Below are 19,331 nucleotides of genomic sequence, written 5' to 3' on the forward strand. Positions count from 1 at the left end.
CCTCGCAAGCCTTAGTTCGGTTCCTGTTCACTTTCCGTGCCCTTCTTAGGATTGGGCTGCCCGTTTGGTTTTTCACAGTTTTTAAGCTAAAATGGTCAGTTAAGCAAAAGTACAAATGGTGGTCTCTGGATTGGTTCCTATATGGTGCTTGCAAACACAGAGCTTCCAACGTCATCTGCAACTACAAAACAATAAGTTACTCAACTTTTTAAGAAGGCGAAGTCTAGAAATGATTAGAGGGTAAGCAGCACCAAGAATTGGTGTTTACTCTTTAAAATTGAAGAGTTATGTCATACAGCCTACCCTGAAGAATGTATTGATGCTGTTAAAATGAAGCAAAACACATAAAGAAAATATATTTAATTTACATTGCCCTATTTTGGGGGGAGGGGATATATATTTAAACACAGTTATTATTATTGTATTTAAAAAATACTCTGAAATGAGTTTACCAAAGAATGCCATATATGGAATCAATATATGACAAAAAATTGTGCTTCTCAGAAAGTAGCAAATTTAATTTTCTCCCTAACATTTTGAAATGCAGTTCTTAAGATATTGTATGTAGTGGAGGTTTTGTTGTTGTTATTTAATTGTAGTTCTGGCTTTTTTTTTTGTTTGCATGCCAAAATTCACACTCTGATCTTCTACAGTTGTTTACCTTTGTTTATAAATTGACTCAGTTAAATAATTTTATGTCATTTATCCAGAAACTATATAAAGAGGATGGCATGAATGTTACAGGGTCTATGCACAAAAGCATGCATTTCAGTTTAAGTTTTGTATGTAATGTCTTAAGAAAAACAATCTTGAAACTCTGAGAACTATAAAAAGAATTCTTTGAATTAATAAATTAATAAAAGAGCTATTTGCATAAAGCAGTATATTTAACTAGCCATGAAATCCCAAAATAACAAATGTCTCTTTGTGAAGGGAAGTCTTGAGAAGCATTGCCAAAATTTTGAAATACTGTTTTGGGTACTCTTGACTTACTGTCTTTTTGAAAAAGGGAGCAAAAAAGAGATATCCAGTCATTGGAATAAAGCTTTTTAGATATTTTCATGTCTTTAAAGGCTGCACAGATAATGTAAAGAACAGGCTATAACTATAAGAACATAAGAGAAGCCATGTTGGATCAGACCAATGGTCCATCCAGTCCAACACTCTGTGTCACACAGTGGCCAAAACCCCAGGTGTCATCAGGAGGTCTGCCAGTGGGGAAGGGACACGAGAAGCCCTCCCACTGATTGCCCCCAAACACCAAGAATACAGAGCATCACTGCCCTAGACAGAGAGTTCCATCTATACCTTATGGCTAATAGCCACTGATGGACCTCTGCTCTATACGTTTATCCAATCCCCTCTTGAAGCTGTCTATGCTTGAAGCTGCCACCACCTCCCGTGGCAGTAAATTCCATATGTTTGGGTGAAGAAGTACTTCCTTTTATCCGTTCTAACCCGACTGCTCAGCGATTTCATTGAGTGCCCACGAGTTCTTGTATTGTGAGAAAGGGAGAAAAATACTTCTTTCTCTACCTTCTCTATCCCATGCATAATCTTGTAAACCTCTATCATGTCACCCCTCAGTCATAATTTCTCTAAGCTAAAGAGCCCCAAGCGCTTTAACCTTTCTTCATAGGGGAAGTGTTCCATCTCTTTAGTTGCCCTTTTCTGCACTTTTTCCAGTGCTATAATATCTTTTTTGAGGTATGGTGACCAGAATTGTACACAGTATTCCAAATGAGGCCGTACCATTGATTTATACAGGGGCTTTAGCTCTAGCTAAATTGTTTTCAATTCCCTTCCTAATAATCCCCAGCATAGGGTTATCGGCTAGCAGAGTCACCAGCACAGGTACCAGGCCCTGCAACAGACCCAGATGCCAGCTCTGCCCTTATATCTACCCAGGGAATACAATTACAGGACCCAATGGCATCAACTACACTGTCTCTGGCTCTTACAGCTGCTCATCCTCCAATGTGATATATGCCCTCATGTGCCAACTATGTCCATCTGCTCTGTACATTGGACAAACAAGCCAACCTCTACGCAAAAGAATAAATGGACACAAATCTGACATTAGAAATGGCAACGTCCAGAAACCAGTGGGAGAACACTTCAATCTACCAGGACATTCCATCAAAGACTTAAAGGTCACTGTAGTTCAATAGAAACCTTTCAAAAACAAAATCCAACGGGAAGCTGCTGAATTGGAATTCATATGTAAATTTGACTCTGTCAATCTGGGACTGAATAGTGACTATGAATGGTTATCTCATTATCAGAGGTAACTGATTTCCTCAACAGAAGCAAACTGATCTCCATATCAGAAGGAGCTGTTTGCATCTCCATATCAGAAGGAGCTGTTTGCATCTACTCCGCCCTCCCCTCTCCTCCTCTATATCTGACCAGTTTCTTTTTGCCCTCCATACATCTGACGAAGAGAACTGTGATTCTCGAAGCTTATGCTACAATAAAATTGGTTAGTCTTAAAGGTGCTACTGGACTCTTTTTGATTCAGCATAGGGTTGGCCTTTTTTATTGCTGTTGCACACTGTATCGACATTTTCAGTGAGTTATCTACCATGACTCCAAGATCTTTCTCTTGGTCAGTCTCCGCCAGTTTGGACCCCATCATTGTGTATTTATATTTGGGATTTTTGGCCCCAATGTGCATTACTTTGCACTTGGCCACATTGAACCTCATTTGCCACATTGACGCCCACTCACCCAGCCTTGACAGATTCCTTTGGAGTGTCTCACAATCCTCCCTGGTTCTCACCACCCTGAACAATTTAGTGTCATCTGCAAACTTAGCCATTTTACAGCTTACTTCCAACTCCAAATCATTAAAGTGTGTATTCGCACATTCAAACTAACATGTCGTCTTTATAGATTATAGATTATTCCATTGTAGATTATTAATTTTTATTTTTCCAATTTTTTGCTCATCTCTCATTCTGGATCATTCACACAAGGAAATAAGAAGCAATGATCCATGGTCGATCAAATCATAGTGATTGGGCTGAATTTACCATTTGTATTTGTGAACTCAGCATAAGATTCATCCTTTCTTGTTAACAGTAGATCATACCTTGAAGAAAAAATGCTTCTGATTTTTTTAGTAAATAGCCCTATTTACATGAGGATATAGGCAGTAGTCCTAAGGACACTTTCTTGGTAGTAAGTCTTGGTAGTAAGTAACTGGAGTTATTTATAAGTAGAGCTGCTTCCACCCTGAAACTAAGCACAGTCAGACCGGGATAATATTTGGATGGGAGGAAGACCACCAAGGAAGACCAGGGTCACTACACAAAGGCAGGCAATGTCAAACCACCTCTGTTCTTCTCTTGTCTTGGTAACCTTATGGGGTTGACATAGGTTGGTTGCAATTTGATAGCATTTTACACAGAATGGCTTGGGACTGCTTTCCTTGGGTAGGATCATCTGTATCAGTTTCACTACTTGTAGCACCTTTCTCCAGAGCCTTTTCTCCTGAACTTTTCTCCAGAGCTTTCTCTGGTGAAAAAGGTGCATTCTGCTACAGCAAAGCTCCTTGTATTAGTGAGAGTTTCCTAGCACCAGAAGAAAAGTCTACCATTAGCAAAATGGCTCCATAGGAACCAATCCGTAGTCTCTCACAAGAATGATTTACCCAGTGAAAACAGTAAGGAGAAATCTCCTTGTGATACCCTTTTAAACAAACTTTCAAAAAAACCTTCAGGAATGAACAAATATACAACATGCCAAAAATACAGAGGGGAATCTAATATGATTGAATACCTCAAAGCCAACAAGAGCATTCACACAGTCCTGTCATGATGACTTGACTCTCTCTCTCCCCCAAGTATGAAATAGAAATTAATTCAAACTATAAATAAACTGCTTGCAACGTATTGACTATAATGTCAAAATTTAGCTTTGATTCCCATTTGCAAAGAAGGTAAGAAGTTAAATTCCATTGTTGGTTTTCATTCAGTGTACCATACTGAGTAAAGATAATAATATTTTATAGAACAGAGCAATCGTTTTAGACTATTTATGACTAATTTTGTCAGATAACCTTACAATCCAGAGAACTGTGTAAATAAATAGCTTCAATGCCCAGCATGGCTTCTGATGGATGTTTCTCAGATAAAAGCCCCACAAAAATACCTTGTGATATGACCTGGGGGTCTACAGGGGCAATACGGTAGTACACAAGGAAATACTTAGATGTGCTGAAACTAGTTCGGGCTTTTGGTCCTTTTATATCTCAGAAGATTGCAGAACAGAAGGACATTATTATTCCAACTTATTGTGCATTGCTGGGTGTACATTTGACTTTCATTGTGCCTTTGTGTTTTCTGCCTCTCTTTTTTTTGCAAGATACCACTTGGACAATTATACAGCACAACAATACAGAGTTAACTAGAGTCAAGAGTGCTAATCGAGAGAACCCACATACTGTGTTTTTCAAATATGCTGCCAACCTAGAACAGCTTCAGGCTACAATTAACCATGCAGAACACTGTGAGCAGGAGCTTGCTTACCACTGCAAAAAGTCGCGCCTTTCAAATAAGCGAGGTAAGTAATGCAGACAAATCTTATTATGATGTATAATGTGTGATACCAAACAAATGGCTAGATGTTTAATTCTGCCAAGGTTATGGCATCTTGCCATTATAGTTTGTCTTTTTAAAAGATTTAGCAAACAAATCCCAACCCTGTAAGTTGCTGAATAGCTTCTGAACAAGAAAAGCATCAAGGTCAATTTATAATGAGCTTCATTCAAAGCTTTTACTTTCTAACTCAATTCCTTGCTTAATCCTACAGTTTAACAGACATTATAAGAAAGCTCCTTCCTACCCTGCATATAAAGGGCTTCAGATTTTTGCCAGGAGCAAAAGTAAATATAGATTGATTCTTAGATAAAAACAATCCCCCAGCACCTTCAACAATACCCCTCCTCTTTGTGATTTTAATTCCACACTGTCTTATTCACATAATGCAAAGAAAGTTGAAAATACAAGTACTACAAAATGGTTTGGCTACTACAGCTGTCTTCCACAAAGTGAGGGACTTTGCACTTATAAAGAAAGCCTTCTCCATTGAAGCAAGTTTCCTTCCACAGCAGTAAAGCTCATCATTTAGTGGAAAACAATAGTCTGATCCAACCCATTATTATTTTTAAGGAACAAAATGATACTGCAGTAACTAAAAAAGGATTGCATGCAGGTCTTGAAGGATGAATTTACAGAATTTGAAAAATGCAGGAGAGGAGTATGCAATTGTGGAGTATCATTGAATGCTAAGGATTCCATCAGTGCAACTATAGTGGGGAAAAGTTTTGATGTATTTGGGGAGAATGAAATCTATAGGTGTACATGTTAATTTTTCACACACACAAAAAGGCTGCAGGTTTTCTGCTTTCTAAGTCCAGGACACAAAGCTGATATTGCTTTGGGACTAGCATTGTGCTTGGGTTATGTATGTATACACACATACCAGAATAAGTCACAGGCTAATATTTCTGCATAGTTAGCTTATTTTCCCACTGGAGTTGCACCAGATTCTATCATTTGTCTTTCATCTGATTATTAGCATTCAGAAACAAAGCAGAACCCTGACTAATCACTGCTTAGTTATAATCCTATAATAGTATTACTGATCTTGTATCAATATATAAACAATTCAGGTTTTCTGTTAACTTGAGAAATTCATCTAAAAGCCCATAGCATTTGTTTACAGCTAATATATATTGTTAACTAACTGTAGTGAAAAGAGAAAATAAAGTCTTGAGCCTCATTTAAAACCACATAGCTGTCACTGTATGATAACATTTAAAACCAGATCAAAGAATCTAAATAAATTAAGTAGAAATATTAAGTTGTATTTCTTCAGGAATACACACAAAACTATTAACCAGCTTCATAATGTGTGTGTGTATGTTATGTGTCATCAAGTCGCTTCTACCTTATGGTGATCCTATGAATGAAAGACCTCCAAAATATCCTATAATTAGCAGACTTGCTCAGGTGGCTTCCTTTATTGAGTCAAGCCATCTTATTTTGGGTCTTTCTTTTTTCTTACTGCCTTTCACTTTTCTGGACATTGAAGAAAGAGGCTACTCACCATTTAATACTCTGTTTTCCTGTCCCTGATTTTTAACTGACAGATGACAAATGTAGACGCTTCCTTATCTCGAGCTGTATATTTAGAAGAAAAATGGGTGGGGATATCTGCCAAGTATTTTCTTTTTCCTTTGGCTTTGTCTGTTAGGCAAAAGTTTAAATAGGAAACCTGCTTTTTACCCCACCATCTCCAAAATAAAGACTCCACACACAAAATTGGGTTCATCTAGGATTTATTTATTAAACTGATCTGAGCCTTATTAATTCACAACACTCAGTGCAGACATCTACCTAACAGGCTGTCCGAGGCATGCCAGCATTAACAGGCAAACACACCATGGATCCAGGCAGGAGTTGGCCTTAACCTGTCAATCGGTTTTCATGTCCTGCATATTAATGTATGCCGAGAGAGGCTGCATCACCCTCCCACCATGCTGGCAAACACTAGGGTTGCAAATAATAGATGAAGCCCAAGCGGGACTCATCCCAACCTCCTGACTGATAAAGCATGATATGTGGGTTCAGGAAGCCTTACCCCATCTAAATTTTGCAACCTCCACGGGGTGGCTGGTGATCTCCAAAATTACAACTCGTCTCCAGGACACAGAGATCAATTTCCCTGGAGAAAATGGCTGCTTTGGTGAGTGGACTGTATGGCATTATAACACTCTGAGCTCTCTCCCCTCCCCCTCTCCAGGCTCCACCTCAAAAATAGCTTGAATATGATATGTTTGGGATACCACCTGTAATACAGAAGTAAGAGGAAATATTGGATAGAAATACATGAAGAAATGCAAAAGATACTAATTTTTTTTCTTTGTGTTGTCCTAAAGATATGTTATTAAATATCTTAACAAGTAATACTCTAAAAATACATAGCAAACTATTTAAATATATGGTGACAGGGCAAGAGTACTATATGGAGCAAGATGGAAGGCAGAATGTTGTCCAGATTCTGTTTCCCCATATTCTGTCCTAAGAGTAACCTCTTGTCTCGAGTACAGGCACGTCAAAACAATGAGATGTTGTGGTACCCCCATTTCTTCTAACACTATCCATAGCTTTTCATGGTCTACACAGTGAAAAACTTCACTGTCATCTATGAAACATAGCCTGATTTTCTTCTGAAATTCCCTGGTATGTTCCATTAGCCATTGTAAATTTGCAGTGTGATCCCTAATGCCTCTTCCTTTTCTGAATCTGACTTGAACATCTGCCATTTTTCATTCCATATATGCATACATGTTCACTGCTTTTCTTTTTCCCCATGATAAATTGCAAAACCAAAAACCCAAGACAGCGCTGATGTCATCACAGATGATACAACTTTTTAAAAATTGGAATTGCGGTACTTTGTTTTGAAGGCCTGCTGGGTTGGCAGTTGTGTTGTATGTAAATGAGTCAATATGTTGCAAACTGAAATATTGCCAGGATAGCAAATGGCTTATCTAACAGTGAGCTGCATTAAGTATTGACAGTTCCTGGTAAGAAAAAGGAGGCATGTTCCAGATTCTTGGAGTAGGGGCTACATTTCTGAATGCTTGAATGCTCCTAGCAAACAAAAGCAGAATCCACCTATCCCTTGCTGTACAGTTTAATGGTACTTTATATTCCTCTGGTGCCTTGACTTTTGCATTCACTGAAAATTTCCCCTTTCCTTCCTTCTCCTTTAAGATGGATTATCTTCATGCTTCAAATCCTTTAGTAATTACCCTTTTCTGTATATTTTGTGCATTTACCGCTCTGTTTAGCTGGCAGCATCTTTTGCCTTAATGTACAGTCCTGTAGAATTAAGGAGACACCTGAATCTCTAATCTTACTGTAAATGGTACTGAGGAGAAGGTTGGCTGTGAGAAATCACTTCCTGTTACTGGGTACAACAGACCAGTTATGAGGGGCAGTAATTAATATGGTCCCTCCCTCACTTACTGCACATAATTTCTTGCATGATTTTTACTACTAACATTTCTAATTCTACCTGTACAAAATTATCCCAGATTCTTAGCATATGAGATAGATTTGTTGTTATTACCAGGATACAGCCTTACACTTCTCATTTTCTCCCTTCTGTTGAGCCTTTATCACAGTTTAAATTATCTGAGGTTTGGGAGGGGTGATAGTAGCCTTTTTTATATGCTATCTTGTAGGTAGTCTGCTTAAGATAAATGATTGTAATATCATGCCTCGCTGCCTTAAGAACTGCTGGTTCTCTGTTTCCAGTATTATAAGCAAAAAAACCTTCACAGTCATTTGCTTCATGATAATGAAATATTAAAATGAAAAAAAAACTGTTAGTGTTTTAAAGAAGTGAGACTAATTTTATTTAAAAATTTAAAAAATCCTCCTTTTAGTCATTTATATATCTTTTCTTCAGCTGAAGAGAAACAGGTGGAACATGAAATTTCAATGAGTATCAATGTTCTCTAATGTCATTTTAGAAGGAATTCCATTCAGCTGGTGGATCGGAAAAATCAATGAGACACAGACATACTGGGGAGGTTCCGTGCCAGATGTTCAAAAATGTGCTTGTGGAATACAAGGAAACTGCATTGATTCCCAGCATGACTGCAACTGTGATGCTGACAGAAATGAATGGTGCCTTTTTTCATTTTCATTTGATCAAAAAACAGCACATGATAATGTTAAAATATGTTTCCACAATTTTTGACAGTTACTAGTTATCTGATGATCACAAGAATATCGATTTTCAATTAATTTTCTTTTGCAGAATGTAACCACCTTTAGGATAAAATCATTTATAACTGAGCTTCTAAATACTTATTTAATCTTTATTTAAATAGTCATTTTAAGTGTTACACTTGACATTCTGTTGCAATAATAGCAAGATACTTTATTTTGCTTATGTGAATCTGGCAGCTCAAATTTATGGACACATCTTTGAAAATTGGTCCTAGATATACTGTTCGTTAAACAGCACACTTGTTGTCAAGTCATAATTTAGTTTCAGCAATAGAAAATCTTGAACTGTTACATCAAAAAGGGTTTTGATAGGCACACAAATATGCTTTAGAACTGTAATAGTACCAATAATAGTAATAGCTCTGGAGTACATATATATTCTATAGCAAAACAATCTCAGTTCAAAATATTGAAATGTAAAAACCTCTAGCACCTGTGATGAGTTTCTAGCAGTTGGATAAGGAACATGATGCAGAGAGAAATTGACATTCATTTCTTGTTTCATCAGTTCCACTATCTTTAAAATAGGCATTAAATTGTGCTTGCAGTGGAGAAAAGAAGTGGAGAAGAGGATAACACAGACACAGCCTTCTGTTGAAACTGGCCGCAGCTTTATATTATTTACAGCCTCTGCAAATCAAGAAACTATGAGCAGAGACATTCTAATGTTGCTCTCAGCCCATGTGCTAAGCGTGCCAATGATGAGACTGCCTGCTGGATGACCAAGAGAGAAGAATGGTTGAAGATAAAAAGCAGCTTGAGATACTTCTGCTGCTTTTGTAACCATCCTCAAGGCCAAACTAGGCAAGATGGGCATTCCTGAGTTCAACCTGGGGATGCATCACCATTTTAAAGAGCTGCAACCTAGGCAAATAGTGCCTCCCTTTACTGTTAATGGTTGGAAAAATGGTACTGGGGAGGAAGGCAGGACCCCTATGTCCATGCTGTGGTGGTCCCAACCTTAATCAGGCCCTGCGGGACAGTTCAAAAGAGTTCACAAATGAGACTTCACTGTTTAAAATGGCAGTACAATCCCAGCACAAACTGGGAATGCCTGTTTCATCTAATTTGGCTCATAGATTGTGGCTATTTGCTGCTGTTACTAGAGCTTCTTAAAGAGATAGCCATGGTATTTTTCAGGAACACATCTCTTCTTACCCCTAGACTAGAGTTGCTGCACAGAAAGGAGCCAGTTCTCTTGATTCTGTCTTTCAAACCATGGAAACAGCTCTCCAGAACAGACCAGCCTAATGGAGCATGCAATTACCCCTTTAGATTTATGAGCTGTTATGAGAAATATCAGGGTGTTGAATCCACCCTGGTAAGTAAGAATTCATAAAACTGGGATCAGGGTCATCTTTTTCATGCATCCTCTACAGCAACTCAGACCAGATGTTCTGAATTCTATATGTGTGTATGTACTGACAAGTTCCAATCAACTTATGGCAATCCTACCAAGAGGCTATCAAGACAAGTGAGAAGCAGAGGTGGTTTGTAAGTGCCTTCCTCTGCCTTGGTGGTTGCCCAGCCAACTATTATTATTATTATTTATTATATTTATATCCTGCCCTCCCTGCAAGTGGGCTCAGGGCGGGTCATAACAATAAATAAAATATACAGAGATAAAATCACAATAATTTAACACAGCCTTCTAATAAAACACCTGTTCGCCGTATAAAAACCATATAGCATCCGATGGAAGTGGAGGTGCTATTGACCCTGCTTAGCGTCCGAGATTAGACTAAATTGAGCCCACTGGTACACTGGCTGTTTTCACACATCATTAACATCGCACAACACTCACAGAATAGTGGCATCTTCGTGACATGATTTCTGATGTCACCTCATCATGATTCTGTTTTCGTGGCGCGATGATGTCAGAAATCACACCATAAAGATGCTAGTGTTCCGTGATTGTTGCACCATGTTAACAACATGTGAAAACAGCTCACATCTTAGTAGAGTACAGGTGCGGGATGCTCCTAATATATGCCTCTCCATTTGAGACAAGTGACCGGCTGTCCTACCCAATATAAATCTCATTAATTAGGTTAGAACTAAACTAAACAAAAAATTATTCTGAAGCAATGATATTGTAAACATGATATTGTAAAAGGAAGACTACTACCTCCTCATAAACTGAATGATCAGTCATATAAATCAGAACTGATCGTGCACCTGAAGGGGCACTTTATCATGCAGAAATGTTCTGCCAAAATTGCTTTCTCGGGCTGTCACTTCTTGGGGCGGACATGGGCACAGCAGGTTTCTTGTCTCCAGTATCATGGTTTGGGGTTGCAAGACATAAATACCCTCTTGGCAGTGTATGTTTGCCATTTCTCTTTTGAGGCATCCTGAACAAATCTTCAGAATGTGCAGAAGATGCCACTGCTTCTAGAAACTGCTTTGTTATACACTGGCAAGTCAATTCTTCTTTACTGTATCAGTCAGAAAAAGTGAGTGGGGAATCTGAACTTCTTTTTATAATTAAGAATTCACAGATAAAGGAATAAGGAATTTTTGTTGAGTGGAAAATCAGAAAAGAACCAGGATAGAAACCAGCAAATTTTAAAAATGAAAGTAGTTACAAGATTTAATATCTAAGATTTTTTACTTTAAATAACAGTGTTCCTTTAAACTAATATATAGTTTCCACCTGCTTTCTTAAAGAACTTGAACATGAAAGAAGTGAAGATTCTCCCATCCTTATAGTAACAGATCGATCATCTTTTGTTCTCATATGAAAACAAAAAAAAGGGGGGGAGTATTACTCAGAGCCCCTGAGCTCTGAGTGACCATAACAAATTTAGTGACCTGTCACAGATACATGTACTTTGATATATGCATAAAACTTGACAATACAGAATAATTTCCTTCTGCAGAAGGAACGTCCACATAGCTCTGAGTATATGCAGCACTCTGGAAAGGGACATTATTGCCAAACTCCTTTATAACATGTCATTCTTCATTCTTTCCATAAACATGTGAATTCGGTGAAAATAAATGCTGTTAAATTCTGATGTCTCTTTTTCAGGTCCAAACCAGATAAGACACTGGACGTTCCATGTTGATAGCTTCCAGAGATTTATTTCTTTAGTTACCAAATTGTAGGGGTATAACCTGTCATCCATCTAACACAGCAGTTCAAATTGAGACTGTCTTTGGGGAATGGGTTGTCAAGACTCTCTCCACCACCTCTCCCTTGCTATTTGCTCAATATAATAACAACAACATTCAATTTATATACCGCCCTTCAGGATAAGTTAATGTCACACTCAGAGCGATTTACAAAGTGTGTTATTATTATCTTCACGACAGTCACCCTGTGAGGTGGATGGCATTGAGAGAGCTCTGGGAGAGCTGTGAGTGACCCAATCAAGCCTGGATCTCCAGATTAGAGTCCTGCTGCTCTTAACCACTACACCAAACTGGCTCTCGCGACCTCAACAAATGCTATTTTTCTTGAAGGGCAAACATATAAGAACAAATATCTGCACTTCAATTTTTCTACAATGGTGTAAACATGGGTTGCGGGGCCAGCTTAAAGGCAAGGGTGACAGTGCAGGAGAACAAATACACAAACAACTTTGTTGGAGAAAAACAGCCCTCAGGCTGGGCTTGCTGCTGCCATGCCTGGTCCAAGATCCCTTATGGGGATCCCCATCTATGGGTAAACAGTGCCCATAGGCCCTGCTTCCCCCCAAGGGATAGATGTCCAATGCCCAAACTGCCACTGGAGCCACAAAATGGCTCCCCGCCAAAGCTCCTAACTTTGCAACCAACACAATAAACCATTCCAGACATCCTGCAGCCAAATGTCCTGTCCCCAGCTGGAGAGGTGCACACCGTCCGAACGGTACAAGGCCGTAATCCTGAAAGAAATGTCAGGGTGACAGATAAGTAGGCCCCCATTATCTAGGACAGCTTTTCCCACCAGTTTGGATAGCCGCCTCCAGGCCAGGTCCACCCTGGCATTATCCCTTGCCCCCTGCCAGGTGCAGCGCTCCCGCAATGCTGACCAAAATATCTTCATGCCCGAATAACAATCATTAAACCAACCCAAGTCCTATAACATGTCCTGCAAAACTGACAGCTTGGTCCGTTGGGGCAGGTCATTCTCCCCCAGCTGCAAAACAAGCGCTTCTGGAGGTCCCTCACATTCCACGAGATGTTGAAAACCAGGCACCAGCGAGTTCCAAGTCACCCCCCTCAATCCAATCCACTTGATGGTGACAAAGTCTCCAAGCCCCAAGTCACATCCCCAGCCAGACTCTCTCGCCTAATGGGCTGCTCAGAAAATGATACTGTGACCCATGATACATACCTGCCTGCGATGACCTGAAAGAACTAAAAAGAAGGTGGATTAAGCACCAACTCCAGCCTAATGTACGCTTTATAAGAGCTGGAGCGCCAATGGCCGATGGCTTGCACATGACCAGGGGGCAAACCAATATAAGAGGCCTTGGTGGCAGTCCCTATCAGAAATGAGTGTGCCCCAAGGTCCCGAGCTGGCAAATCCACAGCTATCAAGGCCAAGCGGAGAACACTAACAAACTGGAAACAGGAAAGAGGGGCCCCATTCTGGTGTATAAAAAAGTAACCCCCAACCTTGCGGCGTACAGCCATATAGGCTGAAAGTGCCCAAAAGGGGCACAGTCCCAAATCAGAAATGCCCAAGGCAATCTGGGTCCCCTTACCCCACTGATCCATCTTGAAATAATGGAGATGGATATTAACACCATTACTGAGTAAAGAGACGTCCCCAAACATAATAGCTCGACCCACTACTGCTCGACGGGAACCCGCTACCAGCTCTCCCACCCGGAATGCGCTGAAAAAGGCCAAGGTGAATGCAGCCTCAAATAGTATCGCTTCAAAGGTTGAATGGCAGACACCTGAAAGCTGCCACAGGAGCCGTATAAGGATGGCATATGAAATGGGCTGGTGAGAATCTGGAGGAGGAGGAGCAATGCGTCTCCACCCTTCAATTGCTCTACGAGCCGTAAACAGGGTGCATGGGTCAGGAAGGCCACAAGCCTTACTAAAAAAGGAAATAGCTGCTAAGTGGCACTTCATGGTTCTGGGGGCAAAACCCTGCTCACAGAGGTGGGCAGGGTAGCGAAGCACCAGCACCTCCGAGGCAGGGAGTCTACTCAATCCTCCCCATTGTACAGACAGGGTCAGGAAACTGGACAGGGCCCTATGGTACACCTTCAATGATGTCGGTGCGACAGATGCCAATACTCCCTGCACTATGGAACATTCCCAAGGTTCCAGAGATCCTCCAGGAATGGATCCAGGTCCCGACGTGCTTCTGGTTCCAAGGCAAAGAACCGCTCTGTCTGGAAGCGAGATAATGCATCTACGACGCTGTTATCTGTGCCTGCTACGTGTTTTACAGAGAAAAAGATGTTACTTTCCAGGCATGCTAGCACAAACCTGCGCACCAGACGCATAACCCACTCAGAGCGCGAGGATTGCTTATTCAAGACCTTGACCACAGCCAGATTGTCGCACCAGAATACCACCCGTTTATCCTGAAAATGCTCAACCCAGATGATAACAGCCACTAGAATAGGGAAAAGCTCCAGGAACGTGAGATCACACAGTAATCCAGACCCGCTCCAGTGGGCAGGCCAAAGCTGGGCACACCAGTGGCCGTCAAGGTAGATCCCAAAGCCCCCGCTGCCAGCAGCATCAGAATGAACTTGCAGGTCAGGAGATGCAATCCAAGTCTCTTGCCAGAAGGACACCCCATTATACCAGGATAGGAAGTCCAGCCAAACCCGAAGATCTTCCTTCATGCCCTTAGCAACCCTGATGTGGTGATGGGGGGAGGATGCCCCACTTATGGCCTGAGCCAAGCGAGCACAGAAGGGGCGACCCGGGGAAACCACCCTACAGGCATAATTGAGATGACCCAAGAGAGACTGCAGCCCCTTCAGTGTGGTTTTTGGCCCGTCCAGCATCCGGAGAATAAGCTCCCGCAATGTGAGGAGTTTATCCTGGGGAAGCCGGGAGCATCCTGCCACAGAGTCCAACTCAATCCCCAGATCGGTGAGCCAGGAGGCAGAACCCTCCGTCTTTTCCCCCACCAATGGGACCCTCAGCCCCAAGGCGAGGGCCTGGAAACCTGCCAGCCTATCAGCACAAGCTTGACCACCCGGGGGTGCCGCTAGGAGGAAGTCTTCAAGACAGTGTGTGACCTGAGGGCACCCTAGTCGACCCTTGGCAGCCCATTCAAGGAAGGTACTAAAGGCCTCAAAGGCTGCACAAGCAACAGAACAATCCATGAGCATGGCTTTGTCCACATACCAGGAACCCTCAAACTTAAAGCCTAACAAGCAAAAGTCATCAAGATGTACAGGCAACCACCGGAAAGCGGACTGAATGTCATACTTAGCCATAAGGGCACTGGGGCCACAAGACCAGACCAAGCGCACAGCATGATCGAAGGATGCATAGTGCACAGAACAGAGCTCAGGTGGAATAGCATCATTATCAGAGGAACCCTTTGGGTAAGAAAGATGGTGAATCAGGGGGTATTCACCCAGGGCTTTCTTTGGGACCACCCCCAAAGGTGACACCTGCAAATTAGGTACTAGGGGTGACTCAAAGGGACCTGCAATCCGCCCAGCTCTGATTTCCTTGGCCAGCTTAGCAGCTACAACTTCAGGCATATCCTTGGCAGATTTTAGATTTCCGGAAGTAGTGGGTACCCTCGGACCCATGAAGGGGATGTGAAAACCTGGAGTAAACCCAGCCCACAAGTAGTCAGCTGCTGATCTGTTAGGGTAATGATCTAAGAGGGGGGGGGGAGCTTCCTTCCGAATGGGAGAAGGAGCGAGAGCCAATTCCAGAGATGCCATGCTACTTTCCACCAGCTGGGAGCAGAGAGATGGTGCTGTTGGAGCCGGCGAAACTTCTTTCCTTTCAGGCACCTGCGTTGGAGGGCCAGCCTGCACGAAAGGGCTGATTGGAGACCTGGCGGGGACAGGAGGAACGAGGGTGTGGCCCAAAGCAATGCTCACAAAAGTGCTCAAACTTGCAGCGAGTAAGTTGGCACTTGCCTTGACTATATTCCCAGCAGACAGCCCTCCTGTCCCTTCTAGCGCCCCAACGCCCCTGGCACAAGGAATCAGCCTTGCCCTGCATGCTTGAACCGACCAACCATAACCATAGCTTTTGATTGATCAAATCCCACTGCCTCCAGGTGTTACACGAAGCCCTCTTGCGAAAGGCTTCATCATATTCTATCGCCGCCCCTTCCCCAGCCAAGACCCTAGACCACAGTACACTGGACATATGGTTAGATAAGTGCCACCCCCTCTCTGGACAAGCCAGCTGAACAACTCCCATGAGAACCATGAAGCCCTCTATCCAATTGGCGAAGGTCCTATCGACCTCCCCTTTCCTGTCCTTTGCCCTGCGCTTCCTGGAAGGAGGGCGGGAGAGGCCTTCTTCAGCCTCTGGACGAATGAGTGATAAAAACATCCACATAATATCCGTCCAGAATGCACCTATGCACTTTACGAGATAAGTGGGCCCCAGGTGGATCCTCTTGTTCCCCATGGCTCCTAGCGTGGAAACCCATGTCTTCGTCACGATCCTCCCTCCATACTGCCCCAGGGCCAGATATACCAGACCCCTTACCAGATATACCAGACCCTTTACCAGAACGCCGTTGGGCAGCCCAAGGTGGAATAGCAGAAACATGAGCAGCCACCCCCCAGTAGTCTCCATCAGAGTCCCTCTCCTCCTCCCCTAAGGATGACTCACTCAAAGACGTAGTTGCGTATCAGTTGTCCCCGCGCCGCGATGTCCTTCTTCTCTTTTTTGCTGCTGGACATTTCCTGGCCTCTGGGCTGGAGGACCCACCGCTTGATGGAGGAGAAACCCTCCGTCCGCTCCTGGAAGGCCTCTTTCCCACTAAACTCATGCTTGCTTCGTGACCTGGTGAGTCCTCGACGGCAGAGGACCCTCCCTCATCTGAAGAGCTGGAAGCTTCCATCAACCCTACCCTTTCCTGCAGCTGCTGAAGTGCCCTGGAAATGCCCCTAAGCGAAGAACCCTTCCGTGAAGAAGCTTGAGGCCCTGGTGGCCTAGCCGGGGCGGCCCCCCGGGCAGAAGTGGAATGCCCATCAGCCCCCTGCCATGGCTTGGCAGCCCAGCCCCTCGATGGCACCCATGAGCGCCTCAAAGTCCCTGAGGTGAGCCTGGTGGCTGGGCTTTCTGTGCCTGCAGATGGGCTGGCAACTCTGGCCACCTTGGGAGCAGAAATGTTGTTAGACCTGCCTCTTGGGGTGACAGCCCTGCCGCTGTCAGAGGCTTGTGAGGCAGTCCTTCTGGCCCCATCCCCTCCTGGGCTGTGCCCTGTACCCTGCCTCTTGCAGTGGCTGGAGTAGCAACCCTATGGCTGCCTTGTACCCTTTCCCCCCGTCGGGGCTGGCCCTTTGGACTTGCCCTACCTTTGTGTTGCCCCTTGCCCTTAGGGGTTGTTGCCACCCTTTTTGAGCCATGGGCCTGTGCAAGCATGGGGCCTCGGGACTTATAATGTGGTCCTATTATACTGGGGCCTCAGGCCTGTGAAACGTGGGCCTGTGATAGAGGTGGGCTTCTGGCCCGATACACGCGGGCCTACTAAACTGTGGCTTTGGGCCTTACAAACGCGGGCCAATGACAGAGAGAGGCCTCTGGCTGGGGAAACACAGGCCAGGCCCTTCCCCCATACCTCATGACTGCCTGCCCACAACCCCTGAGTCCTGCACAGGCCCCACAGCCTGGGCCTGTAAATGCCCCACAGCCACCCCTTACATGGGACTCTTGGCCGCCCCGCTCACCTCTGAGCCGCCGTCACTCTGATTGGGGAAAATACCCCTTCCTCCAGCCCTCCAAGGGCTGCAGGAGTGGAATGCGGGTGTGGTGAGACGGCCGCTGAGCCCCATGCCAGTTGGGAGTCCAGAGCAGCGAACCGGCATGTCTGTTCCGATCACTGCTCCAGAGCCGACAGAAGGACTTGCTTGCCAGCTCCAGCTAAATAGAAAGTGGGAGGACCTGAGGGAAAACTCCTTCCCTCAGGTCCAGCAACACTTCCCACTTTCAAACACCCAGGTGACCACTGATTGGCCGGCTGGGTGATGTACACCGCACAGCTTTGTTTAGAGCCACGCAAAGCTGAGGCCAGAGCCAGAAAAGGGAAGGAGATGCTCCTGCTCATCTCTTCCCTTGCAAGCCCCGCAAAAGCCGGGCCTCGGTAAGTCGGGGCTGGGGGCTTCCATGGGGAAACTTTAGATGAGAAAAGTTGTTGAAAACCCACTCCTCATGCTGCAGTCTTAAACCAGATTAGATCCCCACAAGCCTGGTTAATAAATTAAAAAACAAGCCATGAGGAGCTTTAGATATGGAACCGAGGACTTGGAACCCTCAGTTAAAGGCCAAATTTTTTTCCTAGATGTGGAGAGGCTTGCCAGCAAGTCATAAATTCTTATTGACAAATACTCTAACCTGTTTTAAGAGGCCAGGTAGATTTCTAATAGTGCTGAAAATGGCAAACTTGTATAAAGCTGAGTGCAATCTGAAACCTAGCTGTGGCAGTTTTATTTTAGAACAATATATTTTCATGCTGGTAAGAAGCATACTATAATGTGATGCCACTTAGGTAAATATTTGTGAGTACTGCTGCTCAAAATGCAGCTGTTTCCTGTTTCTGCCGAAGAAAAATGAAAAGCATTATATGAAAACTTTTTCATTTGTACATTTTAGGACTAACGACACAGGACTCCTCTCATATAAAGACCACCTTCCAGTAACAGAACTTGTCATCACAGATACACACCGACCAAACTCTGAAGCAGAGTACAAACTTGGACCTTTGCTTTGCCGGGGTGACAGTAAGCAATTCAGTTTTATTTACTGAGTCATTTGTCATATGCTACCCATGAGAATGTGATTAATAGGGGACTTCAAGGGCTTAATTTGAGCAGGGTTTTATCAGGCCAAATTATTTTTAAAAAATGAATGACGCTAAACTTGATTTTTCCTTTTTCTCTCATCTGTAGTGTAAACAGCAAAATAAAACATATTTTCTGTACTTATTATATAAAGTTCATCCTGAAAAAAACACATAGCTCAGTCCTCCTCTTTGCCTGTGCTGGGCCCTCCACAATATCCTGCAGCCCTTCATACAAATCGTTGTTGTTTCAGGGCTGTTGTTTCTGACAAAACAATACAATTCTCTGAACAAATAATGATGCCTTAGTATAGTTAGGAGGAGTGTTGATTCTTTATTTAATCTCAAGCAGTATCCAGGATCTGACACATGGTAAAACTATTACAAAACTCTGGCCAGTTTTGTTATGTCATCTTCAACATATATGATATTGCCACCCTAGTCAGAATGAAGAGACAGACACCAAGTTTAGATATAAGGGCTACTTTATTAACTTCATACAACTAGAACAAGCCAGAACAGCAGCAAGGGCCTAAAGCGGTACAGGTCAAGCCACGGGGTCCACCCTG

General features: G+C 43.1%; 1 protein-coding gene across 1 annotated transcript in view; it reads left to right on the forward strand.

Moving 5' to 3' along the window:
- Positions 1 to 19,331, forward strand: part of CNTNAP4 (contactin associated protein family member 4) — a 358,424-nt gene that overhangs the window by 251,658 nt on the left and 87,435 nt on the right. The window contains exons 14-16 of the mRNA XM_054987581.1: positions 4,369 to 4,566; positions 8,552 to 8,708; positions 18,576 to 18,703. Coding sequence (XP_054843556.1) covers positions 4,369 to 4,566; positions 8,552 to 8,708; positions 18,576 to 18,703 — 483 coding nt within the window. The remainder of the gene's footprint in view (positions 1 to 4,368; positions 4,567 to 8,551; positions 8,709 to 18,575; positions 18,704 to 19,331) is intronic.

This window comes from Eublepharis macularius, chromosome 8 (genome assembly GCF_028583425.1).
Source record: "Eublepharis macularius isolate TG4126 chromosome 8, MPM_Emac_v1.0, whole genome shotgun sequence".
Classification (NCBI taxonomy): domain Eukaryota; kingdom Metazoa; phylum Chordata; class Lepidosauria; order Squamata; family Eublepharidae; genus Eublepharis; species Eublepharis macularius.